Here is a 23601-nt window from a genome sequence, read left to right on the forward strand (position 1 = left end):
TTGAGATTAAAGGTGCTTTCAGTGGGTGCTGGTATATTGGGCCATACCCTTCTCACAGCCACCTCCGTTTGCTTGTAAGCTCTGCTTTCATCGAGGCAAAATGCTCCTTAAGTGAGCTAGAAGCACACTTTGAGGTGTATATGCATATGTATTTTTCTGTGTAGTTTGTCCTCAGAAATATGTAACTGCACTAGGGAGGCTGATGGGGAGAGCGAGTTCTGCTCTGCTGTCAGAGCTCTCAAGTCAGGCACCCTGTTTAGTCAATATTCTTAAAATATTCTGACAGTTTTGCACCCCTGCTTGGGGCATCAGTGTTAGTGTATGCTTTGCATTAGGATCAGAAAATTGGTTGAACTGATTATGATTTTTTCCTACTGAAATTTAAGGCTGAAAAATAAAAAAGCTAGTTAAAAAATCCCAATTCCTGATGCCATTTCTGTTACGATAAGCAGCAATTTAATGATTTTCCTGTATAATACAACTATTGCATATCTGACTACATTGTAAGAAGGATCCTACTGCATCTTTAAACACACATGCAGTACTTGCACTTAGAATAGTTCTCATAATCCCTTTTAAATAGGAACCAACTTTCCATTTGTAAACCAGAATGTTTCCCTGTGAGGGCCAAATGAGCACTATGTGTTAAGGACAGAGAAATAGAAAATGCCAGCTCAACTCGGGACTTAGACCAGAATAATGATTCAAATAATGATGGCAAAAAAAATGATGTTCATGGAATAGCATCCATTTTAGACAATTTTCCTGGTTTAGTTTGACCTTAAAATGGTTTGCAGTGGAGCCAATTTTGTGTGAAGGCTGTAACCTCTCTGGCTGCAAAAGGTTCAGTTTCATCCCTCTCACCTATCTGGACGTGCAGCATAATTTGTATCAGAGTGGTCTGTAATCTCAGTGAAATTAGGTTGATGTAGTAGGTTACGCTAGGTAGGAATTTTCTCCTGCTGTGTTGCAATTACTCCTCCTGGAAAATATTTTCATCCTTGATTCATTTGAAGGAAGATGTGCCATCTACTGCTTGTTGAGAAGCATGCTTCTAATACTAACACACATAGTAAATATGACTAATAAATTGAAGATGTGCGCAAAATTGGTTTAGAAATGAATAAGCAAGGCGTAAAATACCCTCAGATTCTTGGATATTAATCAGGCGATGTGTTTGGATCATTCATGGGACAGATCACCGTAGGTTACTGCAGTTCTAAATGTTAAAAAACAAGCAGAATAGCAGATTAGCAGATGCACAAACAGGGAGTAGTGCCAGTGAAAAATATTCTGATGTTTGTATAAAACATGATGGTAGAACTGACATCTGCCAAGTACAGTACTGATTTCCATCCCATTATATAGTGGTACTGGGGCCTCCTTTACCTGTTTTGATCTGAAAAGCGAGAACTTTTTGAGTGTTCTAAGCATTCTGAGCTTTTATTTTGTCATTAAACTGAAGATGTGAATAATTCATGTTACCTTTTTTCCTGTATTGCTGCATTTCTCCAAAAAGATGACTAGTATACATCAGAATAATAAAGCAGAGTGATGAATCAAATAGAAAAGATAAATTAATGCTTTTGAATATCCTTCTGTATATCTCAAAGTAATATAAATCAGTAAGTTAAAATTTGAGAATGTGAATATGAATGTAGATGCTTTTTTTAAAAAACTTGGAACATTGTTTACTATGTATGAGAATTCTATAATGTTTTTAATAAAAAGAGATATAAACATTCTTAAAGCATGCTGAATCAATATAGCAATTCAAAGAAGATGCAGTGTGATCAAGCTTGGATTAAAAGCATCTGTGTGCTTGTCAATAAGGAACTGTGATGAGTTTGGGGGTATCATATTGACTGTGTATTAATACATGGTATCCTATAAGACCATCAGCTGATTGTTTAGAATGTAAATGAATCTGTTGATGGATCCAGTGACTCATGGCTTAAATTCCAATTAATCAATTGCTTCATCGGTTTCTTAATTCAGATCAAATATCTCAAGTACACACAGCTCTTTCGTGGTCTTAAGAGAAAGTAATGCTTTAAAACTAATTTAATCAGTCCTGTATGAATGCCACTACACTTTTCGATTGCATCCTATGTGAAAGTATTGTTGCTTAAATGTTCGGGATGTTTCAGGTGTCTTGGCTTCTTTCCTCCTTAGAAACTAGCATAATTGAAAGCTTCTTGTTATAGTGGTAAATGAAACTCTGTATTCCAATATGTCATCTCAGTGCTGCTATTCATCTTGTCATCAGCTTAAAATTTTCATGCACATAGTCACTTAAGTAATATAAATGATTTAAAAATTAAATTGTTCGTAAATGATCTGGTATTAGGTGTGCGAAGTCAAAGTCCGTTTTTCTTTTGTTGGATATATTGTGGTAACCCATCTCTTTCAGTGCTTTTGACTTAAAGCAGGGAGGCTGGTAATATTACCAGACAATATATAGCTGTTTATGACACCACAGCTCCACGTGCCCTGTTTCCTGGTGACCCATCAATTAATTCATCAACACTTGATGCAGGCTCTTCACTGTGACACTTATACCAGTTGATCTTAATTTGATTGCCGTTAAAACCTTCCTTTCCTGACAACTGCTGTCAATTATACAAAATAAAATCAAGTATTCATAAGTAGGCTGTAATAGGATATAGGCAGGCAGATTTAATAATTCAGTTTTGCTGAGGCTTGAAAGGCATTAGTTTGTAGCTGTTGTTCTCATTTGTAAAAAATTCATTTGATACAGCTCTGGAGAGAGAAGGCAGACGTAATTTTATTTATTTAGATTTGACAGAGAAGAACCCAAACTTGTAGTGGTGGTTTAGCATTGTCTCTGTTTAAGAATAACTGACATGAATTGTTATCAGTTACATGTTACAGAAGGTAAATGTAATTTAATTTCACGTTTGGGTTTTTTTGACTAATTTAAGTGCACACACTCTCTGGTTGTTTTTAGATTATGTCTCTGCAATGGAGTGTGGAATTCAACCCTGCATTTATGCAGACAGAACAACACTTTTTCAAGACTGGGTGCTTGGTCTTTAATATGCTGGTAGAATGTGCATATTCCTGCATATCTGCTATATACAGACAGCTATGGTTACTTCCCTCTGCATCTGCAGCACAGCATAATGTTAAAATACGTGCTATGGCATATTTGAATTATACTTTGTAAGTGCTCTTTAGTGCTTACTGGCAAGTTTCTTTATTGAAAGTTTGCTGGTATTTGTCAAAAAAATTGCAGGCGGAAATCTCTTCAGTGTTCTTCGAGAGAAAGGTAAAGACTGTTTTCAGGTTTCACAGTGTTTGTTAATTGGCTTCTTACATACTGTTCTTTACTGTGTATACTGACGTTTGTAACACATACCATGTGTGGCATTGACTGTTAAGGCTCTGTGGAAGGGATTTGAATGTACTTGTGAAATCTAAACACGGAAATATTTTTAAAAGTAATTTTGCTTGTAAAATGCTGATTACATAAGGTGTCGTTGAAGACAAGGTCTGCTGTAAGCGATTGCTCAAAGAGCAGAAGAAAGTGAAAGAAGAGTGGAAGTATTTTTATAGTGATGTTTCATTTGCTTTGTCATTTTTTAATGTTAGAATAAGTTATTCCACAGGCTTTTTCCCCCCTGAATTCAGAATACCCTCTCTTCTGTCCCATCTTGTGACTTAGAGCCGCTTTCTCGGATCCTTCTTCCAGGCCAGGAACTGGAAGTGGGGAAATGAAAATTAAGTTCTGATATAGGACAAGTGGGATAGTTTTGTTTCTTAATGGCAAGAAACCCACCTTAATTTCTCATGTTGCCGTTAGTCAAGAAACCTGGCCAGTCCTAGAAAGCAAGTACTTTCAGTATTAACATACTTTCCCACCTTCTCATTGTAAAAACAAAGTCAGTAGGCTTCACAATCAAGGTGGGGAGGAAGCTCTGGCTCTTCAAGAGGCCACTCTGCCTAAACTTTTCCTTGCCATTTTCAGAATCTGATTTTGCAGGGAATTTCCGTGAGTTGATGCATGCATGTTGAGGTGTGTTGGTTCAGTTAGCCAGTCTGGGATTATTCAAGAGAACATGAGGCCATATTTGTGTAACTGGTGCGATGTTCTGTTGCTGTCCGATTATTTTAGGACCCAGTTAGGCTACTACGAAAAGTGCTGTTGCAGTTTCCTACTAAAGAGCTTTGCCTAAAATGTCTTTGGAAGAACAGTGTATGTAATATGTAGGGGATGCTACACATGACATGCAGTTTTGTTTCTGCAGCAAAGTAAACCAGCGTCTCTGGGATGGTTCAGATTTTCTTTCCACAGTTAATGCAAATACTAAATCTCAATGTAATTCAGATTGCTTGAATGTAGGGGTTTTTTTGCATGTTTGTTTCTTCATTACATCCTTCCATGAAAATCTGGTGGTGCAATTTTATATAGAATAATTTAGATTATTTTCCTTTAGCAAAGTAGATTGCTCTTAATCTGTGGATACTGTTTAGGCTTTCTTCTGTTCACTACACTTTCTTTAGAAACTACTTGGTAAATAGGCTGAATAATAAGCTGATTGTTTTAAGGAAAAGTTATCCATCTTTCTGTGTATCAGAAACAACACTTGCAAATTAGATAGGAGTAAATAGTTTAATTAATACACAACAATTTTTATCTTCCACATGACTTATTTAAAAGTCCGGTAAGCTAGAATACATTTAAAAAAATATATAGCATCCTCAAATAGTATTTTCAGAAGCCTGTATTAAATACTGTAATTAATACTCAGAAGTATGTATGTAAAAATAAAATGTAAGTGCTTGGTGGTAGCACAAGTTTAAGAACATTAATATCAGGAAATTAAAGATATCTCATATAAAAAAGTAATGGATAAAATATGAATAGCAAGTTTGGTCGTTTAAAAAATACAAGATTTGGCTATCTCGTGATGAGGCATAGTATTAAAAGAAAGCTTATGATATAATTGGTTTTTACTTCATTAAGAAGCTTCCCTTTCTGGTTTGGGGCGGATTTTTTCTTTTTGGGGATTGTTGGTTTTTTTTCCTTCCTCTCTCACTTTTAAGTTTTAGGTTGAAATATGACCAGCATTGTCCAAGCACAACCTGTGTTGAGTTTGAAAAATTCTGCGCAGGGCCTTTCCGCAGGATGGCTGGGGGTAGGCAGGCCAACAGGAGAGGCCACTGCTGCACACGCAGGTGTAAACCAGTCGCAGGTCCAGACAGCCCCAGGTCCAGTGCACATGGAGCGGGTGGGATTCTGCCCACTGCCCTGTCCTGAGCACGGTGCCTTGGCGGGGCAGGGCAGGCACTAGAGTGTTAGCATCTTCGCAGGTGAGCTTTTATATCTCTATTTTAAAACACCATAAAATTCACTGAAATACACATTATTTTTGTTCAATATTCTGTTAACACAGAGAATAAAAAAGGTGGATTTTTATCCATAGTATCCCAAATAACCATAAACAAGAAGTCTGTTAATAATTAGTGCTGTATCCTTATATTTTAAAGTTCCATAGTTACTTCAGGTTCTTAAAATGGTTTTCATCCTTCCTGTGGCAGGTGGTGCTTTTGCACAGAAAAGCAATCTTAGGGGAGATTCTGGACAGGCCTCAAATATTTGAGCTTTTGCTAAAACACAGAAAATGGAATTGTAGTCCTAGGGCTTCCCTAAGAATACAAGTTTCACAGATTTCCACTGAAATGGTTTAAAAAATCACTTCAGTTGTACTTGGGCAGCACCTTGCATGGACAAGCTCTAAATTGATTTCTGCTGTCTTTGGCTGATGAGGCTAAATGGGACACACTCGTAAATTAGTTTTCATGTGCGCACATGAAGTGTGCACCATTTTTGATAAATGATTAAACTCTTTAAACCCAGTGTAACTTCCTTAAATCAACCCTTAAATTCTAATTGAGACCGCTCAAAAATTCTCACTATAAAGACAGAATTGTCAGGTGTGTTCACGGTGTTGAGCTCTGCCCGCTGATCTTGATTGACTGAATTGTTGTGCATCTGAGTGCCCTCACTGTATAAAGTAAAAAGTTTAATTTTATTCACTATCTTTTATATGTAGCTTTATGAAAATTTCCTACATTGTGTGGAATATTTTTTTTTGAGAGCTGTGCTTTGATTGTTAAATACTTAAAATACTTCATGACTTTTCCTTTAAAGCAGCACAGAACGTTAAAGAATGTTGATTATTTGTGTGCTGTAAATAATAGTCAGATTCAAGACTTATCACTGAATTCAGAAGCAATAGCAATTCCTGATGTTTGTACAGGTGTTATTTTCCTAGCAAGTCATATTCAGGTTAGAAATGTAAGAAATTTTTATCAATGACTGAAAGAATTCTGTTTGTTAAAAGTATGTAACCCAATTTTTTACTACATTTGCTGGGTTTTTTTTTTTAATCTTATCGATGAGGGGGAGGGGAGAATGCTTCCAAGCCATTCAAAATGGAGCAGTTACAATAGCTATTTTCTCAGAAGACTTTGATTTTTAGAAGTTTTATGTACTGATGACTCAAATACCTTCCAAAGGTAAAGCAAGTGTGATTCCAGGCAGTGCAGCATGGGGAACGTTTGGGTTTTTACATGTCCAAGAGCTTGGTAGGGGTGAAGGTTGTTTTTATGCATTGTTTCTAATTACATGTTTAATTTCCCATGTTTATAGCTTCGTTAAGCCAGGTTTCAAATCAGTATCTCATAGTATAATTGCTTAGTCAAATCTGCCGCAGTATTTGAGGTAGAGACGAGGACTGTATTGTTTCAGTTTTGCTGTTGTGATCACTATTGAAAGCTGACTTGGCAGAAAGCAGCTCCTTTTTCTTGATAAAAGGGAAACAGGCTATGAGATAAGTTATTGATGAAATTAACTGCTGAAGTGGAGAGGAAATGCAGCTGGCCAATACATGTCATAGTGTGAGCTCTATTAAATGAATATATGTGCAGTCAACCATTCACAGGAGCCACACTGGTCTTGAACTGCATTGATCTCTGGTATAATTCTAAATGAAATTGATGGAAGAGAGCAGCCATTGACAGGAAGGGTAAAGAGAACCATGAAATGTCTTGTACAGGAGAAGTATGATGGGGAGTGGGCTCATCAGTGCCCTGGATAAAAAGTGCAGTGAAACCATGGTGGTTTTTGGTGTTCCTGGGTGCCTCACCCATAATTACAATGCAGCTTATGTTACTGGACTCTTCAAAAATTGCTTTATAGTATTTTATTTTTAGAAAAAAATCTTAAAAATCCTGTCCAGAATTTAAAATCAGCTTCAAGAACTTTAGCTCCAGTGTTACAGCTTGCAGCTCTGAGCTTTGGGTGAAATTCAGTTGTGATAATGTGTTCTGAGAGTTACCTTAACATGTAAAGATTTGTTTACTTACTATGCATTTAATTTAAATACAGCTGTTACATGAAGGATTGTTAAGCTCCTTTCAAGGCTCTTGTGCAAAAATGCTACCTTCTAGTCAGATATAATTTCAGGTGGCTTCTCTCTCAGGCATGTCCTTTCAGACCGTTAGCCCATTGAACTGCTTAATTTACAGGCCTTGATGAATAAAACATTGGGTTCTCTTAGATTTTACTTACATCAGGGTCCACATGTCCTATAAAAGAATATCTCTCTTAATTCTGTGCTCGCTGGTAGGTACCCTTTCTGGATGTACTGCCTGTGGGATTCAAAGCTTCTAGCCCATTGCCCCCTGGTCCGTGTGAGAAGACCCCAGCCTGGGTAACCTCCTTGGCCAGGCTTTCCATCAGTTTAATTGCTACCCCATCACTTCTAGTGATGAAACTGGTTTGTTAGGTCTTAATGTATTGGTTGAAATATAGAAGGAATTATGGGTATATATGCATGTATGTCTATACACATTGTTTAAAATTTGCAAATAACTACAAAAATATTTTTCTTTCACACCCATGGCACACTGTAACAATAGCGTATACAGTTGTTAGGCTGTAGCTTAATGAAAGTTGTCATTATTCAGAAATATTTAAGGGGTTTTTTTAGTGTAGCAATTGAGGAGTATTGCTAAAATTTTACCACTTTTTAAAGACTTAAAACTAGATGGAAATTGTAGATAATTGTGTATGTTTTTAATAGATTTGCAATGTTCGTCTGCAGTCTTTTTTGAATCTTACTATGAGTAAGCTATGTAATACTCCAGACTTGATGATGGCTATCAAACCAGTTACTGGGGTGGGGGGAGGTTCTGCAGTGGTCTCAATTTTCTGTTCCTTGAACACTGGCCGCCTGCCCGTGAAGCATGCTGCGTCTCCGTGGTGTGCACCAGCCTGCATCTCGAGCTCCCTCCTATATTAAGTACCATGCATGTTTTACAGCTTTCTTTAGCCTTGAGTCCTTGACGCTTACAGATGATTCAAAATTATTTATTCTAAGTATATACATTGGGACCCATATTGTTTTGAATAATATCCATGTTAAGGATTTATTTTTAAAAAAACTTTTTTCAGAGAAGCCAGGAAACTATAAGCAGTGGAAGTTTATGGTGTCATACCAACATGTGCAGGCATCGGTTCCTTACTCTTTTGTGTTGGGAATTGTACAAGTGACACAGTTTTAAAATGGAATAATGAAACCTGTTTCGTCTTCAGCCAGTGAAGTTGTATCTCTTGCTGGTAACATTTGGAAACCTGTTTACAAACTAAAGAAACATGTGAAATAGGATTCCCTCCCCTGTTCATAAACAGGCATATTGTTAATTGTATCAGGTAAAAATTGTGCTATTGTGTGATATCTGGAGCATTCCTGGAAGAAAGCACACAGACATTCCAAAATATGAATCCTTTTATAAGTAGCATATTTATTTTTTAAAAAGTTGTAAATTGCTTTATTTTCACTCTTTCTATTTTTTTTAACCCAAACTGAATTTTTGAGATCAAAAAAAATAGTTTGCTGTCTTTTTATAACTTCAAGGTTCGTGTTTCATTCGAACTGACCAGCTGGATGGAGAAACAGACTGGAAACTGAAGGTTGCTGTCAGCTGCACACAGAGATTGCCAGCTTTGGGGGTAAGCATTTTATCTACTTCTAAGAGATCTTCCATGTATGCATATATATATCTCATCTAAAGGATTGTTACAATTGTTGTAAGTACTGAAAAATACCTGTTACCACAATCTTAGGTTTTGCAATAAATAGGAGATGGATATTCCACTGAATGCTGAATGAGAAGTTGGTTAGGCAAATATTCTTGTTTTTACGTTGAAAAGAAACAGATAGAATTGGATTTTTCTTTTTCAACTTAGCAGTTATCATTGTGGTCCCCGCTGACATCCCTCCTCTGCAGAAGCGTTATCACAGTTGTGTTTTCAGCCAGGTGTTACACTGCAAGCACAAGTCGTTCTTGCCTCGAGAGCCCTGGCTTTGTTGGCAGGCTCGGGCAGCAGCAGCCAGCTCCTGGGCGTGAGGTGCTGCCTGGTGTCAGGATGCTTGCAGGGCTGACGGGGTGCAGCATGCAAGCTCCTGCACAGGAGGGCTAAGAGTTGCCTGAATGTGTGGTTTTTTGAAGTGAATATGTCATGTCATGGGTATCTATTAAAATCGTGAAAAAGGACACGTGTATGTGTGTGCATATATGTGTGGATTCAAAACAGATCCATATCTACAAAACTGTGTAGAGTAGTATAAAGGTCTGAGCTGCGCCCCTCATACTGGGGAGGCTCAATGTTTTGCAGGAGAGTTCCTTTGGGATTAGGAGACTTGCTCTGGACACATGCTCAAGTTTCAAGCTTGTGGAAATTTAACTGCAGAATTTCTAGTGTTTTGATGCTAAATCCTCTAGGTGTTTTATTAAAAGCATCTTAAGAGGACTGTTTATATCCCATGTCAATAGAAAAAGGGTTAGATAATCTGCCAGATTTTAGCAGGACTCCTGCAGTTATTCTTTCAGAATTACAGAGTTCCTGCTATACTGAAATTAGCAAAAGGGAGAGATTTATTTTTTTTCCTGGGTTCATACTGTTCTGGCTACTGGCCTCACGTGTGACCGGAGGAGGAAAAATAGCTAGGTTTGAATTTAGAGGATTGGGAACAAGGGATGGAAGCGAAGGTTGGTCATCGCAGACAGATGCTAAGTCAGGCTCCAAGGTGGGAGTGCTGGTGCAAGAACAGACAGCGACAATTGTTCTGTAGCCTACAGTTGAATTTAGTATTTGTAATAATGCCTCTCCCATAGGTTTTTCTCATTTAGTCATTGCTCTATCTTGTTTTGTCATTTTAAAAAAAAAAATTGTCACGTTTGAGACAGATGCATGCATTTGACTAAAACAGTCAATTTTCTATCTTGCTTCGGATTTTTAAAACGAAATAGTGCTTTTCAGATAGTTACAACTGTGCCAAACTTAGCTGCTATTTTTTAATTTCTCTTTCATTTTGGAAGCATCACTGACTGCACTTGGCAAATGCAGCTCTGTGCAGAGTGCTGCCTCTTGGAGTTCTGTTTGCTGGTTATACTTTCAGTGTTGTGAGCTTGGAAATGTCAGTGTTCTGAGCTTTGGTGTTTGGAGGCTGGTGAAATCTGGAGTAAATTACAATGCAAAGGTTTCTTTACACTCTCCTTTGGAAAAGAAGAGGAAAAAAAGTTGTACGTTATATTTTTATTTTTTTTTTAAACTCTAATCCATATCTGAAGTTTTCCCTCCTTGCTAGGAAGAAATAGGCCTGGTAAAGCAGGGAATTGTTATACTGTAACTTTTATATTATTTGTTTTTTTCTAAAAAAAAAATCAGTTATTGAGTAGACTTGACAAATAAATTGTCATCTGTGGAGATAGTATAAATTTATGGTTAAACCTGCACATTTGATTTCAAGGAAGTAAATGTTTGTATTGTAGTTGCTTACGGTGGAAAATAAATCCAAAATGGTTTGACGTTGGGGAGTCTGTGTTTGACCAGTCAGACGTGCGGCCCCAGCTTCCCGCAGGAGTGAAGCTGGTGGTGGTTGTTCTGGGCATGTGGGGAAGGAAGGCAAGAATCATCTAGAAATTATTCACACATCTTGGAAACAGTGTACAAGAGTCAGCTGTACAATATATTAACCATTTCTTCCTTAGTTGTTTCCACTCACTGCTATTAACTGATCTCAGAATGGTCTGTGCTTCTTGCAAGATGTTCTTGTGTTAGTCATCATCTTGAGCTGTAGGTGACAACCTGAGTTGTGTCATTGGGTGCGGTTAAGCAAGAAGCTGTGTACACTTCAACAGTTAGATATTGGGAAGAAACCCTTCAACCGTGAGGGTGGTGGGGCACCAGCACCTGCTGCCCAGAGCAGCTGTGGATGCCCCATGCCTGGCAGGGCTCAAGGCCAGGTGGAATGGGGCTGGGAGCAACCTGGTCTGATGGAAGGTGTCCCCATGGCAGGGGTTGGGATTAGATGATCTTTAAGGTCCCTTCCAACTCAGAGTGTTCTTTGGGTCTGTGAACAAACCTTGCCTAGCCACCAGCAGCAAATGGAAGCCACCAGGCAGGTGACGTGCTTTTGCCCTTTGTCGCATCACGCCGTTACTGGCGGTTAACCATGCTAGCCAAGCCATTGTCTGCAGTAAGGTGACATGTCATCCTGAGGTAGCTGGCACTGGCTATAATCCTTCCTGCCGGCTAAACTGTCATCACCCAGTTTCCACACTGTGTGGTTTGATCAGACCATTGACACTTACTGGTTCTTTAATGAGATTGTTTTAAATGGCTGTTTCCTAGCTGGGCCTGGCCTGTTGGCAGTGGTCATGTCCCGTATCTGCCTCACTCTGAAGCCCCAGCTCTCTGTGAATTATTTTGGGGAAACGATAGCGTAAAACACCCAAATGTAAATGCTTTTTAGGGGGTCCCCAGATCCTTCAAAGATGATCATGCTCAGCGTGCATCCCAGAAAGCTGTTTCCTTCCTCTGGAAATCACATCGGTATCCAATTTCTGCAGACACTTTTACCTTGACTGGGATGGCAGTAATATGCAAGAGTATCAGCCATCTAAAGAAACTTTGTGGATGGATAACTTCAGAATATTAACGTGGAGCTCTAAGCAAGCCATGAACTTTGAACCAACAAAAAATATCATTATGGAATTACTTTATTCTAAGCCTAATTTTTGTACTTCCTAGTAGAGTCATAAGCTGTATCTGTATGTAGGCCCTACATGTACTAGATTTTTAAAAAGTTAAATTAAAATGCAGTGGGCAGAATTACTTCATTATAGTTACAGTAAAAATAATAGTTTTGGAAAAAAGAGTAAAAAAATAGGACAGTTGCTTTAAACATGTAGGGATAATTTTTGGCACCCTTTGAAACTTTACACCCAGCTTATCTAAAAAAGGGATGCCTAAACTGTGTAGTTGAAGGTATCTCAGCAAACATTATTCAAGCTGTCTTGTACATGCAATGCCAAAAATTTGAAGCAACTTGGTTCATAGTAAGAATCATTTGAGAAATCAATTTCAAGTAGACTTTTTCTCACCCTAGGCTTCTACAGTGTCCTCTGTTGCTGAAAACTTCTCTTAAAAGTGAAAAATCAGGCAAGTTGCTTTCCAGGTATTAACTTAAAAATGTGTGTTGCTTTGTAATACATCCCTATATTTATTTCTGTTCCTAACTTGAAAAAAACATCATTTTACAGCAATTGTCTCGCTTGCCTGTGCAGTGTGTAATATGACCATGTGTTTTTTGGTAGGCTTAAAATTCTGCAGAAACTTGATGGGGCTTGAAGCAGTCTGGTAAAAGACTGAGCTTTGCACTGTGGTGTGGGGATCAACTTTGGTTTGCTTTCCTCCACAAAATGTTCCTGGGATCAGGCCAAGGGAAGCTGCTGGGATGCGCTCCTCCCGCCATTCTGTTTGCATCGTGTGCTGCACAGGGTGGGCAGTGCGTCATATTTGCACCCAGAGTAACTGACATGGTGAAAATAGGTGTTCCCTGAAGGACCTTATCTAAATGGTTTGCTTTAGCTTTTGTGTTATTGAATCAAGCTGTTAGTGAAAAATATCTTGGAATTTTGGAACATGAAACTTCCCAAATAACCAGATCATTCATACCCGGTAAATGCCATTTTTTGTCTGTTCTGTGTAATGTTATCAAACAACGTTGCCACTCCCATAGGTAATATATTACTAAAATTCTGCTAATGTGCCTGGTTTGATGCACGCACAGCGGGAACATGGGAATTGGGGCCTGGCCCAGCCTTTCAGTTGCTACCTACTGCTTGTTTAAGGCACAGTAAAAAAAATGGCTAGTTCTGTTAGTCTTGTCTGTCTGAGCATATAGAACTTAGTGCCGTGCTTGTGTGGGCAGGTGGGAAGGTGCTGGTACCCCAGCAGTGCTCCCAGCATCAGGGCTGTCCCTCCAGCATCCCCGTCACCACTGGGCTGGGGTGGGCAAGGCCTTGGGAGGGGGCACAGCCGGGACAGCTGGCCCAGGAAGGGATGTCCCACGCCACATGGCACCTGCTCAGATATAAAAGCTGAGAGAGAGGAGGAGGAAGGGGGGGGCATTTGTCGTTTATGACGTTTCCTTCCGGAGCATCCGCTACGTGCGCTGAAGCCCCGCTTCTTGGGAAGCGGCTGTGCATCGCCTGCCCATGGGAAGTACGGAATAACATCTTCTGTTGCCCTTTGTTTCTGCACGCACCACCTTTGCTGTTACTTCACTAAACTGCTGCCTTCTTGACCTGGAAGGGGTTTTTTTTCCATTTTATTTTCCCCTGCCCCACTCTGCTGAGCAGGGCAGTGATGGAGCAGCTTGGTGGGCACCTGGCATCCAGCCAAGGTCAACCCACCACAGTCTGAAAGACGTGAAGCCTGTGTTTTAATTCAGTGCTGCCTTTAGACTGCACTGAAGGCTCCTATCTGTATGGGTGGCTGCAGAAATAGGTTAGGTTTCTGAGGTTACCTTGGTACGAGCTTGCGGTGAGCCAGCAGTGGGCTGCAGGGGTCTGCTGGCAGAGCCCTGGGGCACTCGGGGCTGTGGGGCGCAGCATGGGGTCCCTGTGTGCTGCCCCTCTGCCCCTGGGTTGGTGGGCTGGGTTCCTGCCCGAAGGGTCCGAGCAGCCCTGGTGCTGGCTGAGACAGCGTGGCTCCTTGCGGCAGTGCTTTTCCGGGGCTCCAGGGGCTCTCGGTGTGTAAAGCAACAGCTGTTCCAGTGTCTTCTCCATGTGCTTGCACTGCCTTTGCGAAGGTGAGGCTTACAGTTTGTATTTATATCTGAAAATATATTTTTAAATAATTTATGCATGCAAGTTGAGCATAAAATAGACTGCAAACAACGGGATCACGTGTTTGACAGTATGCTCCCTCCGTAAGTGTTGCTTGGCTTGGTTTCTTGCCTGGCTGGGCGTGCAGGTGAGAGCGCTGGCATTGGCCGAGCTGCCCAGTGTGGCGGGGCAGCACTGTAACCCTACCCGGCACCTAGCCCCGCAGACCTTCGGCACGTTTCTTAAAGAACAGATGACACCACCAAGACGATCAGTACAGATTTTGTTGTCTTTCTAAAGCACTTAATGTGATAAGAGAATTAAAATTTCAACGAGCCTTGTAATGAGGGCTGAGCAGCAAACCCGGCGCCAGCGAGGTTGGGTTTCGTGCCGGCGGGGCACCCCTCCGCTGGGGCGCCCGGAGCCGCTCTGCTCCAGCTGCTGTGATCAACTAGATTTATTAACAGCAATGAGGTCACTGTAATTTTCAATAAATGGTGACTTGCTGATTTATATCAGAAGATCCATACAGCAGTAAACAATACCATTTACATTTAATTAGTTTTATTGAACCAAAGGCAATTTTATTTGTAATGAACTACATGTTATGATTAAGAATGTATTTTAATGATCTTTAAGTAAGGTGAACAAATGTTGCCCTTGACCTAATAGGGGAGATTTTTCTATGTTATTGATAACTTTATGGTGATTTTTAAATTGTGAAATGCAAAAGAGATAGTTTTCAGTATTGTACTGTCATCAAGTTGTTTCCTGACTTTCAACGTAGAAGCATGAAATGCATTCTTCTGAATATAGTATTTTTTAAGTATGAGAAAATTAAATGCATATCAAGTTTTAAAAATCTCATCTACTTTTGTCTAAAAATAATTTAAATTTTTATTGCTTGAGATTCAAGTCTTTCATGTAGTTTCTTTAATCTAGAACTAGTACAGTCCCCCTACCCACGTTGTTTGGGGGTTTTTTCCCCTTTGAATAAGGTAGCAGCTGAGGCCATTTGCCTTCACTGTCTCCTAAAAGCAATATGATTTTTGACGTGGAATACTGTTCCCATTGAACATATTGGCTGGACTATTTGGCTTCGGCAAACCAGCAGCTCAGTGCTTATAGTGTGAAAATAATTATTTACTGAAGCTGAATTTCACAAAGATCAAGTCCCGTATTAGTTAAACCGTTAATAAAAAGTAGTTACCTTTTTTTAAATATCACTAAACCCTTTGTTTAAGGTGTTTCCCTTCTCCCTGCTTTTACATAGGGGGAAGCAATGACATAACCTAACCAGGTAAAATTTTCTTGCTCGGTGAGCATAAGTTACATTTACTTGTGGTGTTGCATACAGATCTTGCTGTCATCTTGTTAAATTCACCCTTGCGACTTCAGGACACTGAGGTGAGACGTGCATAGCTGCTACTGCTGGGAGAGCAGTACTCGGTGGAGGAACGGCTTTGTACTCTCACAGCAACCTTTCTGTTAAATGCAGTTCATCTGTCTTCTAGAACAGTGTCATCGTTTGCATTTCTCTTTCCCTTTTATTATAAAATTTCAGCTACTGTGTTTTATTGGCCTGAGAACAATGTCAGTTTGGAGTACAGAGCACTAGGCTACAGGAACAAAGTCCTTATCCCTTTTCTTTACCCTAATCATGAAAGAAATGTTTCAGAAAGCTGCTGAGAACATAAAATATGCTTGTATGTCTTTTTCTTTCTACTGCTCATGAATGAAATGCCAGTGAACTGCCACCCCAGAGTTCCCTCAGAGCACTAGCTTTACTTAGGCTTTTTAGTTTTGGGAAGAAACATGCACTTTGGAACACTGTGCTGGTTCTAGTTTGTGGCGTTCCAGAGTAATGCCACAGATGTGTAGGGAATGTGCAGATCTGTTTTCCAGAAAAAGTGAGTTTGTTTCAGAGTTGAAATTCAAAAAAAAAAAAAAAGGGAAAACATGAAATTGGAGGTGTTAAATCAGAAATACAGGAGAACTAAAACTCAAAAGAAACTGAAGGAACGTGGTAGAAATGTTTACATTTCAAATGCAACAAAGGAGAACATGACAGTAGAAGAAAATAGATTAGAAACCAGGAGAATATATTACTGTACAAATGCTAATATACTTAAAAAGGTGGATATTTCTGCTTCTTTTTATTCTAATGTTGCTTCCCACTAAGGCATTCTTTGAAAAGAGAGTTGTTCTTGGTTGACACGTTTCACTAGCAGTTTTTATTGTGCATATGAGCATGTGTGTGGTATTAGTTTTCTGCTGTGCTATCCACTACTGAGAGACTCTTCACTTTTCTTTGCATAATAAAGCACATAATAGCCTGGATTAGCTAAATTGTAGGTGATAACAGATTGGAAAGAAGTGAATGATGAAGATATAGGACACCACATGTGTATTAGTTTCATATGAATTATTTCTCGTGAACTTGATGAAAGTAGGTTGGAAGAACAAGGGCTCAATGAATGAACTTCATGTGAAAGACTACAATAAATGGCTAATGGTTTAAGATAAACATGATTTGTGAGAGTTAACGTTCAGATTTGATTCATGTTTTAAAAATCATGTGAAATAAAAACTCTGTGGTTTTGCAAGGTACGAAGTGAAAGATTTCTGCAGAATATAAATAAAAGTACAAGTTTGTTATTTCCAGAGCTACACTTTTTAAAGGAAAGTCAAATGTTTGATAAACATACAGTAGATTTAAAAATAAAATTAATTTTCATCTGGAAAAGTGGAAAAAATAATAATATTGCAAAAGTTGTAGCCATTTTATTAGAGAAACAAGGATACAAATGCATCATATTTTAAGACACTAACACAGGTGGACAAGTGTGCCTTTAGTTAATTTTTGTAATGTTCAAATATGTAATTTTCTTATATTCAAAATTACAAACAAAAAAGAATGGCGTGCCTTTAAAAATAGCTACATTGAGCCAAGGTGCCGCTACACGTCTGTGAAAGAGGCTGTAAAATTAATTTGGAGTTGGAAGATGGCATTCTGGCTAGCATGCACAGGGCGTTGTGGCCATGTAAGCTGCTCCCCAGCAGGGTGGCTGATTAATTACCCTTTTGCAAGGTAGATGCAGTGATAAAGGATGGAGGTCGTACTGGCAGTTAGGTGCCCCACACGGTGGGAAGGTAGACACTTGCGTTTCATCAGAGGTTATGGTCTGAGGTTGGCTGGGGTTTGGTATCAAGCATCTGCTCCTCTCCAGAATAGAAACTGGATTGTGAATCCACGCGTGAGTGGTCCAGTCGGGTTGCAGTCTCTTAGCTGATGTTGGTGCTGACCATCTGAAAAGCACCAGGAGGTTGGCTTTTGTCATGAGAAGTCCTTTGGGTCAGGTTTTTAACTATCAGTCTGCACTGTTCTGTCTGAGGGAGGTGGATGCTTCAGACCAATTACCTGATGAAGTCATTGTTTCAGAATGTAAGGTGATCCTCCCTGGGCCTCTAGGGACAGCTTTTAAGATCCAAAAATCATTTTTTTCCTTCTCCTGTTTATACCATACCACTCTCTATTTGTAGAGCCTGCTACTGTAGTATCTGAGATGCTCTTATTCTTCTTAGAGGGCAGGAATGTTCATGGGTTGTTTGCTGTCAGGAGTAGTAGTACTACTCATTAGACCCATTTTTGTCAGGCTAGTTTAGCATATCCCAGACTTCAAGCATTTGAGTGAGCCTGATGATGGATCTGGGCTCTCCTGAAGCTGATGGGGCTTTCCATGGGTTGACTGCAGGTGTGCTTCAGCCTTTAAACTTGAATCAATTCCATTGTTTCCTGCTGTGTTTGGTTGGTTTGTCCTTGCTGGAAAAGTAGTTTGTTTCCAGTTTCATTAAAAACAAAACGCACATACACACCCCGCTTTGTATTTAAAAGAACAAATATGTACAGTATTTGAAGATTATACTATTCGAAATTAAAGTGGGGCTGTTAAAGGAAAATGGATTAAGTAAAATTTCTAACTCATGTTACAAATGTAAAACAGTTTGGTGTTTGAAAAGTCAACACATTTAAAATATCATCTTGGATCTGGTTGCTTTGTAGCAAGATGTACTGAGAAAAATGGCATGGTTCTTATATTGGGTAAAAATCTTGTGAGCTTGACTTAGGGTGGGATGATGGGGATCATAAACTGGGATCTTTGCCACTAAAAGGTTCTTCAAAATATGTGATTAAATAATAGTAAGTACGTTAATCTGTTTTACAGGATCTCTTTTCAATCAATGCTTATGTTTATGCTCAGAAGCCACAGCTGGATATTCACAGTTTTGAGGGTACCTTCACACGGGTAAGTAGTGTTGTCTTACACTTCTACTTCTCTCCTCTATTTCTTAATGTAAGTGAAACCTGTACTTTGTGTCAAAATTGTATCAGATCTTTCCTTAGCTTTACAGCCATACTTTTTTCCATGTTCCTGCCATGGCAGTCCTTCATTTAGAAGACATCCTGGTAAATACGCATTGCGGAAGGCTAATACAAAAATAATATCTGAAAAGCAGAATCAGAGAATTGGGTATTTGTTGCCATTGCTATAATCTCTTTATAGGAAAGCACTTGTATAGTAGTATGTATTGTTGGTTTCCAGGCATCTAATTTATTATTCCTGTATGTCAAAAAAGTGGGCAAGTTGAATATGTTCAGTAGCCTGAGACGATGCAATTGTTACTTTACGTGCAGTGAAAACGTGCCTTGTTTAACAGCGTTTGTGTTCAAGGGAAACCTAGTATTCCCAAAGTTCAGTCATCTCAAAAAGTAAAATGAATCTAAAAACTATTTACGGAGGCTTTATGAAATCTTTTTTCCAGCTGTAACTATTCTCAAAACTAAACTCAAAAACTCAAATGAATATGATAATAATAATGCAATAATTTCTGTGACTTGTTTTAGTTATTTTCAAATGGTGGCCTGCTAAAGTTAACCCTTCAAAGCAGGGTGTCCTAATATGTGGTATTGCTTGTTTAAAAAAAAATAGATTTGTAGCATTATATTGGCAGATACAGCAGTTGTTTATGTTAGCCAGATTCATTGTTAGTGGACTCATTTCTCTTGATAGTTTGTTTCTAAAATAATTTGAGAATTAACTACTATGGAGGTAGAGAGAAGGGCTTTTTTACCCAAGTGACTCAAATTGGTAATAGATTTTGTTCAGTAATTGGAGTTCCAGTTCACAATTCTAAGTACACTGATGAATGAGGTATTGCAGTTGTTGGCTCTCAAAGACCAATTTATACCAGTTATATAGTTCATGCTGCCTACAAAGTAAATTTCATTTGCCCACGCCTTCTAAAGCTGTAAGCAACAAGGTTTACTTAAACCTTGTATTGACCAATTGTCCAAATGAAACTTCTATTAACAACTGTAAAATTCATGTTATTCCTGTCCCAGTGGCTAAGTGTGTACTTTTCTAAATACAAATTGAACTCCTCGGAGCCTTTTTAACAACACTGGTATGTGTAGAGATACTGGGAAATCGTCACTAAACAGTTGCTCCCCATTGTGGGTTCTGTTTGTATATGTAATAAAAGCTGTATGATTCCAGTATCCCTGATACGTGTAAATAACCCTGATGCATTGTATGTTTCCAGATTTACATACGTGGTGTTTGGCCTCTTCAGTAGGAAGGGCAGCTCAAACTGAACGTGGGTGTGCATGTGTCTGAGGGCAGCGCCCTCACGTTTGGTTCAGTGGATCACACCGTAGATACTTTTAGAAGGTTGTTTCTCTGGGTTTTTTTTGTTAACGGCATGTCTGCTTAGTGAAATGTTGGTTTAGGACACCTGTTTACTGATTCATCTTTCTACTGCTGTAAGCCCTTGCTTACACTAAATCAGTTTTTGCATCCAATTTCTATTTTATGTTAAAGTAAAAAACATTCGTGTGCTTAGTGATGCTAATGAATACCTTTTTCCTACTTAAACATTGATGTTCAAAGAGTTCTTGCAGGGGTAGGTTGACAGGGTAATAGCACATTGATTTTTCTTTTCTTTTTTTTCTCTGTTATGAAGACAGAGGGCTAACAATGTAGAAGACAAACTTAGATAATTTCAAAAAGTACACGACCATAAAACAAAACAAACTTACCTGCACAGCTCTGGAGTTTTTAGGAGGGAGCAAATTCTCTAAAGCACTTCTATGTGAGAAATGTATCCCCAGCAAAGCTGACAGAAGACACTTTTCGCGGTACACCTCCATAACAGGTCCGGAGGAGTTAAAGCTCTTCTCCGCCCTGCCTGCCAGCTTCACGTGAAGTTAGTTTCCATTGTCCTCCATGGATTTTGGTGTTACACGCAGTCAGGGCATGGAAGTGAGCGTGTGTCTTTGAGCTTGTGGGAAGGATCATGTCTGGTCCTTAAATAATGGCAAAAGTTAATTCCTCTCCTCTTCTCCCCTCTTCTGAACATCCTATCAACAAACAATAGATGAGCTAAATCGGCGTTCTGTGAAAATGTGTAAGATAGTTTTATTTGTTCTCAGGGCATCATCTGTGTCTTGGCTGAGCTTATTTTGAAATAGATGTGCAGAACAGGGATTTACACAGAACTTCTAGAGTTTCTCTTCTGTCTGAGGCTCCTATGTAGTCTTGATAAATTAGGAAGCCATTTCATCAGTTCTGAAAAAGCAAGAGAAAATACACATCTGTAAAAAGCGAATGAACGGTAGCCATGCTTCTTAACCCAGGTGTTACCAGCTGGAGCCCAAGGAGTGCTCTAGAGCATCACGTCAGTGTGCACTGGCCTGACCAGTATTCCGACCTTTTGCTTACAGCTTCTGTGCAGAATCATGGAAGTAGTCTCTTCTGGTTTTGGCCTTGGCTGGCTTTTGTTTAAATTTGGGTCCTTTTTCCCCCATTCCCTTAAGAACTCTTTCCTTTAATTTCTCTTATATTGCAGCTCTAGGCTGTCACCTCAGTCTCTTTATTTACTTTGGGAATATATCTAAATTTTTTTTTTTTCATTTTTGTACCAGTAGAAATCTCACAGAACCGATTCTTTTGAGTTTAGTTCATTCATCTGCTGTCATAAACTCTTTTCCTATGGTACAGACCTATTTAGTATAATTTTTTCCAGTGTAGCATCTTGCCAGATGTTTAAAAATCTGCGTTAATGCAAACCCTGTTGCAGGTAGCTGTTGATATTTTGGAAAAATACATATGGAAATGTGAGCACTAAAAATTTTTGTTCGTTTATGAGTAGAATCTCTGGACTGGGGCTAATTATACAGATGTTTTCTTGGCTAAGTCTTCTATTTTAGTAGAGAGAATGTTGAGTCATTTTTATATATATATTATTTTTTTTGCTTCATGTTTGCTGTTGGAGAATTACCTGTTTGAAGCAATTGCTGTGTTCACTTCAGGCTGGCTTAATTTTATGTTGCCAGTGAAGGGCATGGCATTATGTCTTGTGACTCCTTTTCAAAAACTCACCTTCCTTGTTCTGGCACGAACAGCCATACGGACAGTCAGACTAGGGAGCTGATGCCTGACCCTGTCCAAAACAGGTACGCCAGTAAAAGGAACATAGCAAGAATTTTTTAATGGTGAGATTGGGGTGGGGAAGGTATCTCTTCCAGTGATGCACCTAACCTCATGTGTGTTCTTCCCCTTTCCTACAGAAGTTGGTGGGGGTGGTTGTGCTGCATCCTGTCAGGTAGGAGTAGGGCTAGGAAAGGTCAGATTGAGGTGGTACATGGGTTCATTGGAGGATTAGGTATTTTGTCTCAAAGGTCTCTGTCATTGTCTGAAAAAAAAGTAGTTTTGAAACCTTTTAAATGGCTACTTGAAATTTGTCATCATCCTTGGCCAACTGTATTACAAATTCAGGACTGAGAGTAGGAAATATTCAGTTATTATTTCACTGCTCATCTTTCCCTTTTTCTCTGCACATGCAAGAGCTGTAGAGTAATTTTCTTTGATAGGAACTGTAGACAGTTTGAACCTCCATGGTCAATACTGCACATGACTTCAAAACCAGCCTGAATGTGAGGCTTGAATGCAATACTGAACTGCACTATTCTGATAATTACCTTAATTCAGAATTTAAAGAGCAATAAACATACAGCCACCAAATGAAATTCAACCCAGCAGACCTTAAGTGGAAACTTCATCAGCTGGACAAAGAACCTGTTGTATGTCAAACTTCTGCTGCTAGGGTGATTGATTTCATTTACCCCAAAACATGTATCGTTCTGTTAGCTGTAATAGCGTCAGAAACATTGCAGAATCATTTCTTCTTACCACTGACCGGGTCTTGTTCAAGAATTGATGTCCTTGTCCGTTCCTTGCTATATCTATCCCTGTTCTCTCTCAAGGGCAGAAATAAAAATGTGAAACAGAGAAACTCATTATTTATAAATGCACTTTTTAGTTTCATTTGAGTAACTTACGACAAATGAAAAGTAAGGTTAAGTCCTCAGCCATCCAGGTATGGAAGGTGTGGTATCTGGTAATGAATGGTGGAAAGCTGGAAATGTTAGATGAGGGTGTAAAGACGTTAAAGGATCATAACGAAATAAGAAGCTGCTAACTGATCGGCCAAGCTGTTCTGTTGGTGAGCCTGGCAAGAGTGGAAAGAGCTATAGCTCGTTAGATGTTTTCCTATTTTGGATGACCTGCAAGAAGGCATTTCACAAAGTCTTGTAGCAGGTAGACATCTGACAAGTGACTTGTTCCTGGCTGTGTTGGCAGCTCTCCGTAATCACTGCAGGGCTTTTGATTTCTTCTTGTAGTATGGAAGAGTCTCATGTCTTAAAATTTGCTCACGGAAGACTAAACTGAGGCAGATAAAAGACGTTCCTCACGTAGCATCCTGTGTGGAACAGTAGCCAGAAGCAGGCTGCTGGGAAAGAGAATACAACTAGTGTAAGGAGGTGGTAACACTTTCTCATTCTGTCTCTCATGATCTGAGAACTTCCTGAATCAGAGCTGGTTTCTGTGAGTAATCTGCAATGAATTTTCCTTCTTTAAATTTACCTGGTCTCGCCTTGAACCTTTTAGCATTCAAATAGGAAGAAGTTGTACGAGTTACAAATTTTTATGGAGAGCAATTGCCGGTTGTTTCAGTTTTGCTGGCTGTATTTAGGGCTTCTTTGTCTGGGTGCCCATTTCATAGACTCCTGTCGTGTTCCTTATTAGAGTTCAGGTTTATTTAGCCATGCCAAGTGTGGAAGCCACACTGACCACCCTTGTTTCCCCTTTTAAATTAATCATAGGTGATTTAAATTAAATGTACATTTAAATTAAATCATAGGTGTTTTTTCTATAGCTATTTTGTCCTGAAGTCTTTCTTTAGTCTTATCTAAAGTTACAATTATGAAGGTATGCAAGGATACAGCAGCGAACGTTTCTTTGACTTCTACAGCTTTTCTGTATCTCTAAT

At 39.1% G+C, this 23601-nt stretch overlaps 1 protein-coding gene across 3 annotated transcripts in view; it reads left to right on the top strand.

Moving 5' to 3' along the window:
- The window catches only part of ATP9B (ATPase phospholipid transporting 9B (putative)), a 167810-nt gene that overhangs the window by 57887 nt on the left and 86322 nt on the right, over positions 1 to 23601 (top strand). For all 3 annotated transcript variants that reach the window (XM_055798406.1, XM_055798404.1, XM_055798405.1), the window contains 2 exons: positions 8949 to 9043; positions 18435 to 18515. In XM_055798406.1, the coding sequence (XP_055654381.1) occupies positions 8949 to 9043; positions 18435 to 18515 (176 nt within the window). The remainder of the gene's footprint in view (positions 1 to 8948; positions 9044 to 18434; positions 18516 to 23601) is intronic.

Source organism: Falco peregrinus, chromosome 3, assembly GCF_023634155.1.
Source record: "Falco peregrinus isolate bFalPer1 chromosome 3, bFalPer1.pri, whole genome shotgun sequence".
Taxonomy (NCBI): domain Eukaryota; kingdom Metazoa; phylum Chordata; class Aves; order Falconiformes; family Falconidae; genus Falco; species Falco peregrinus.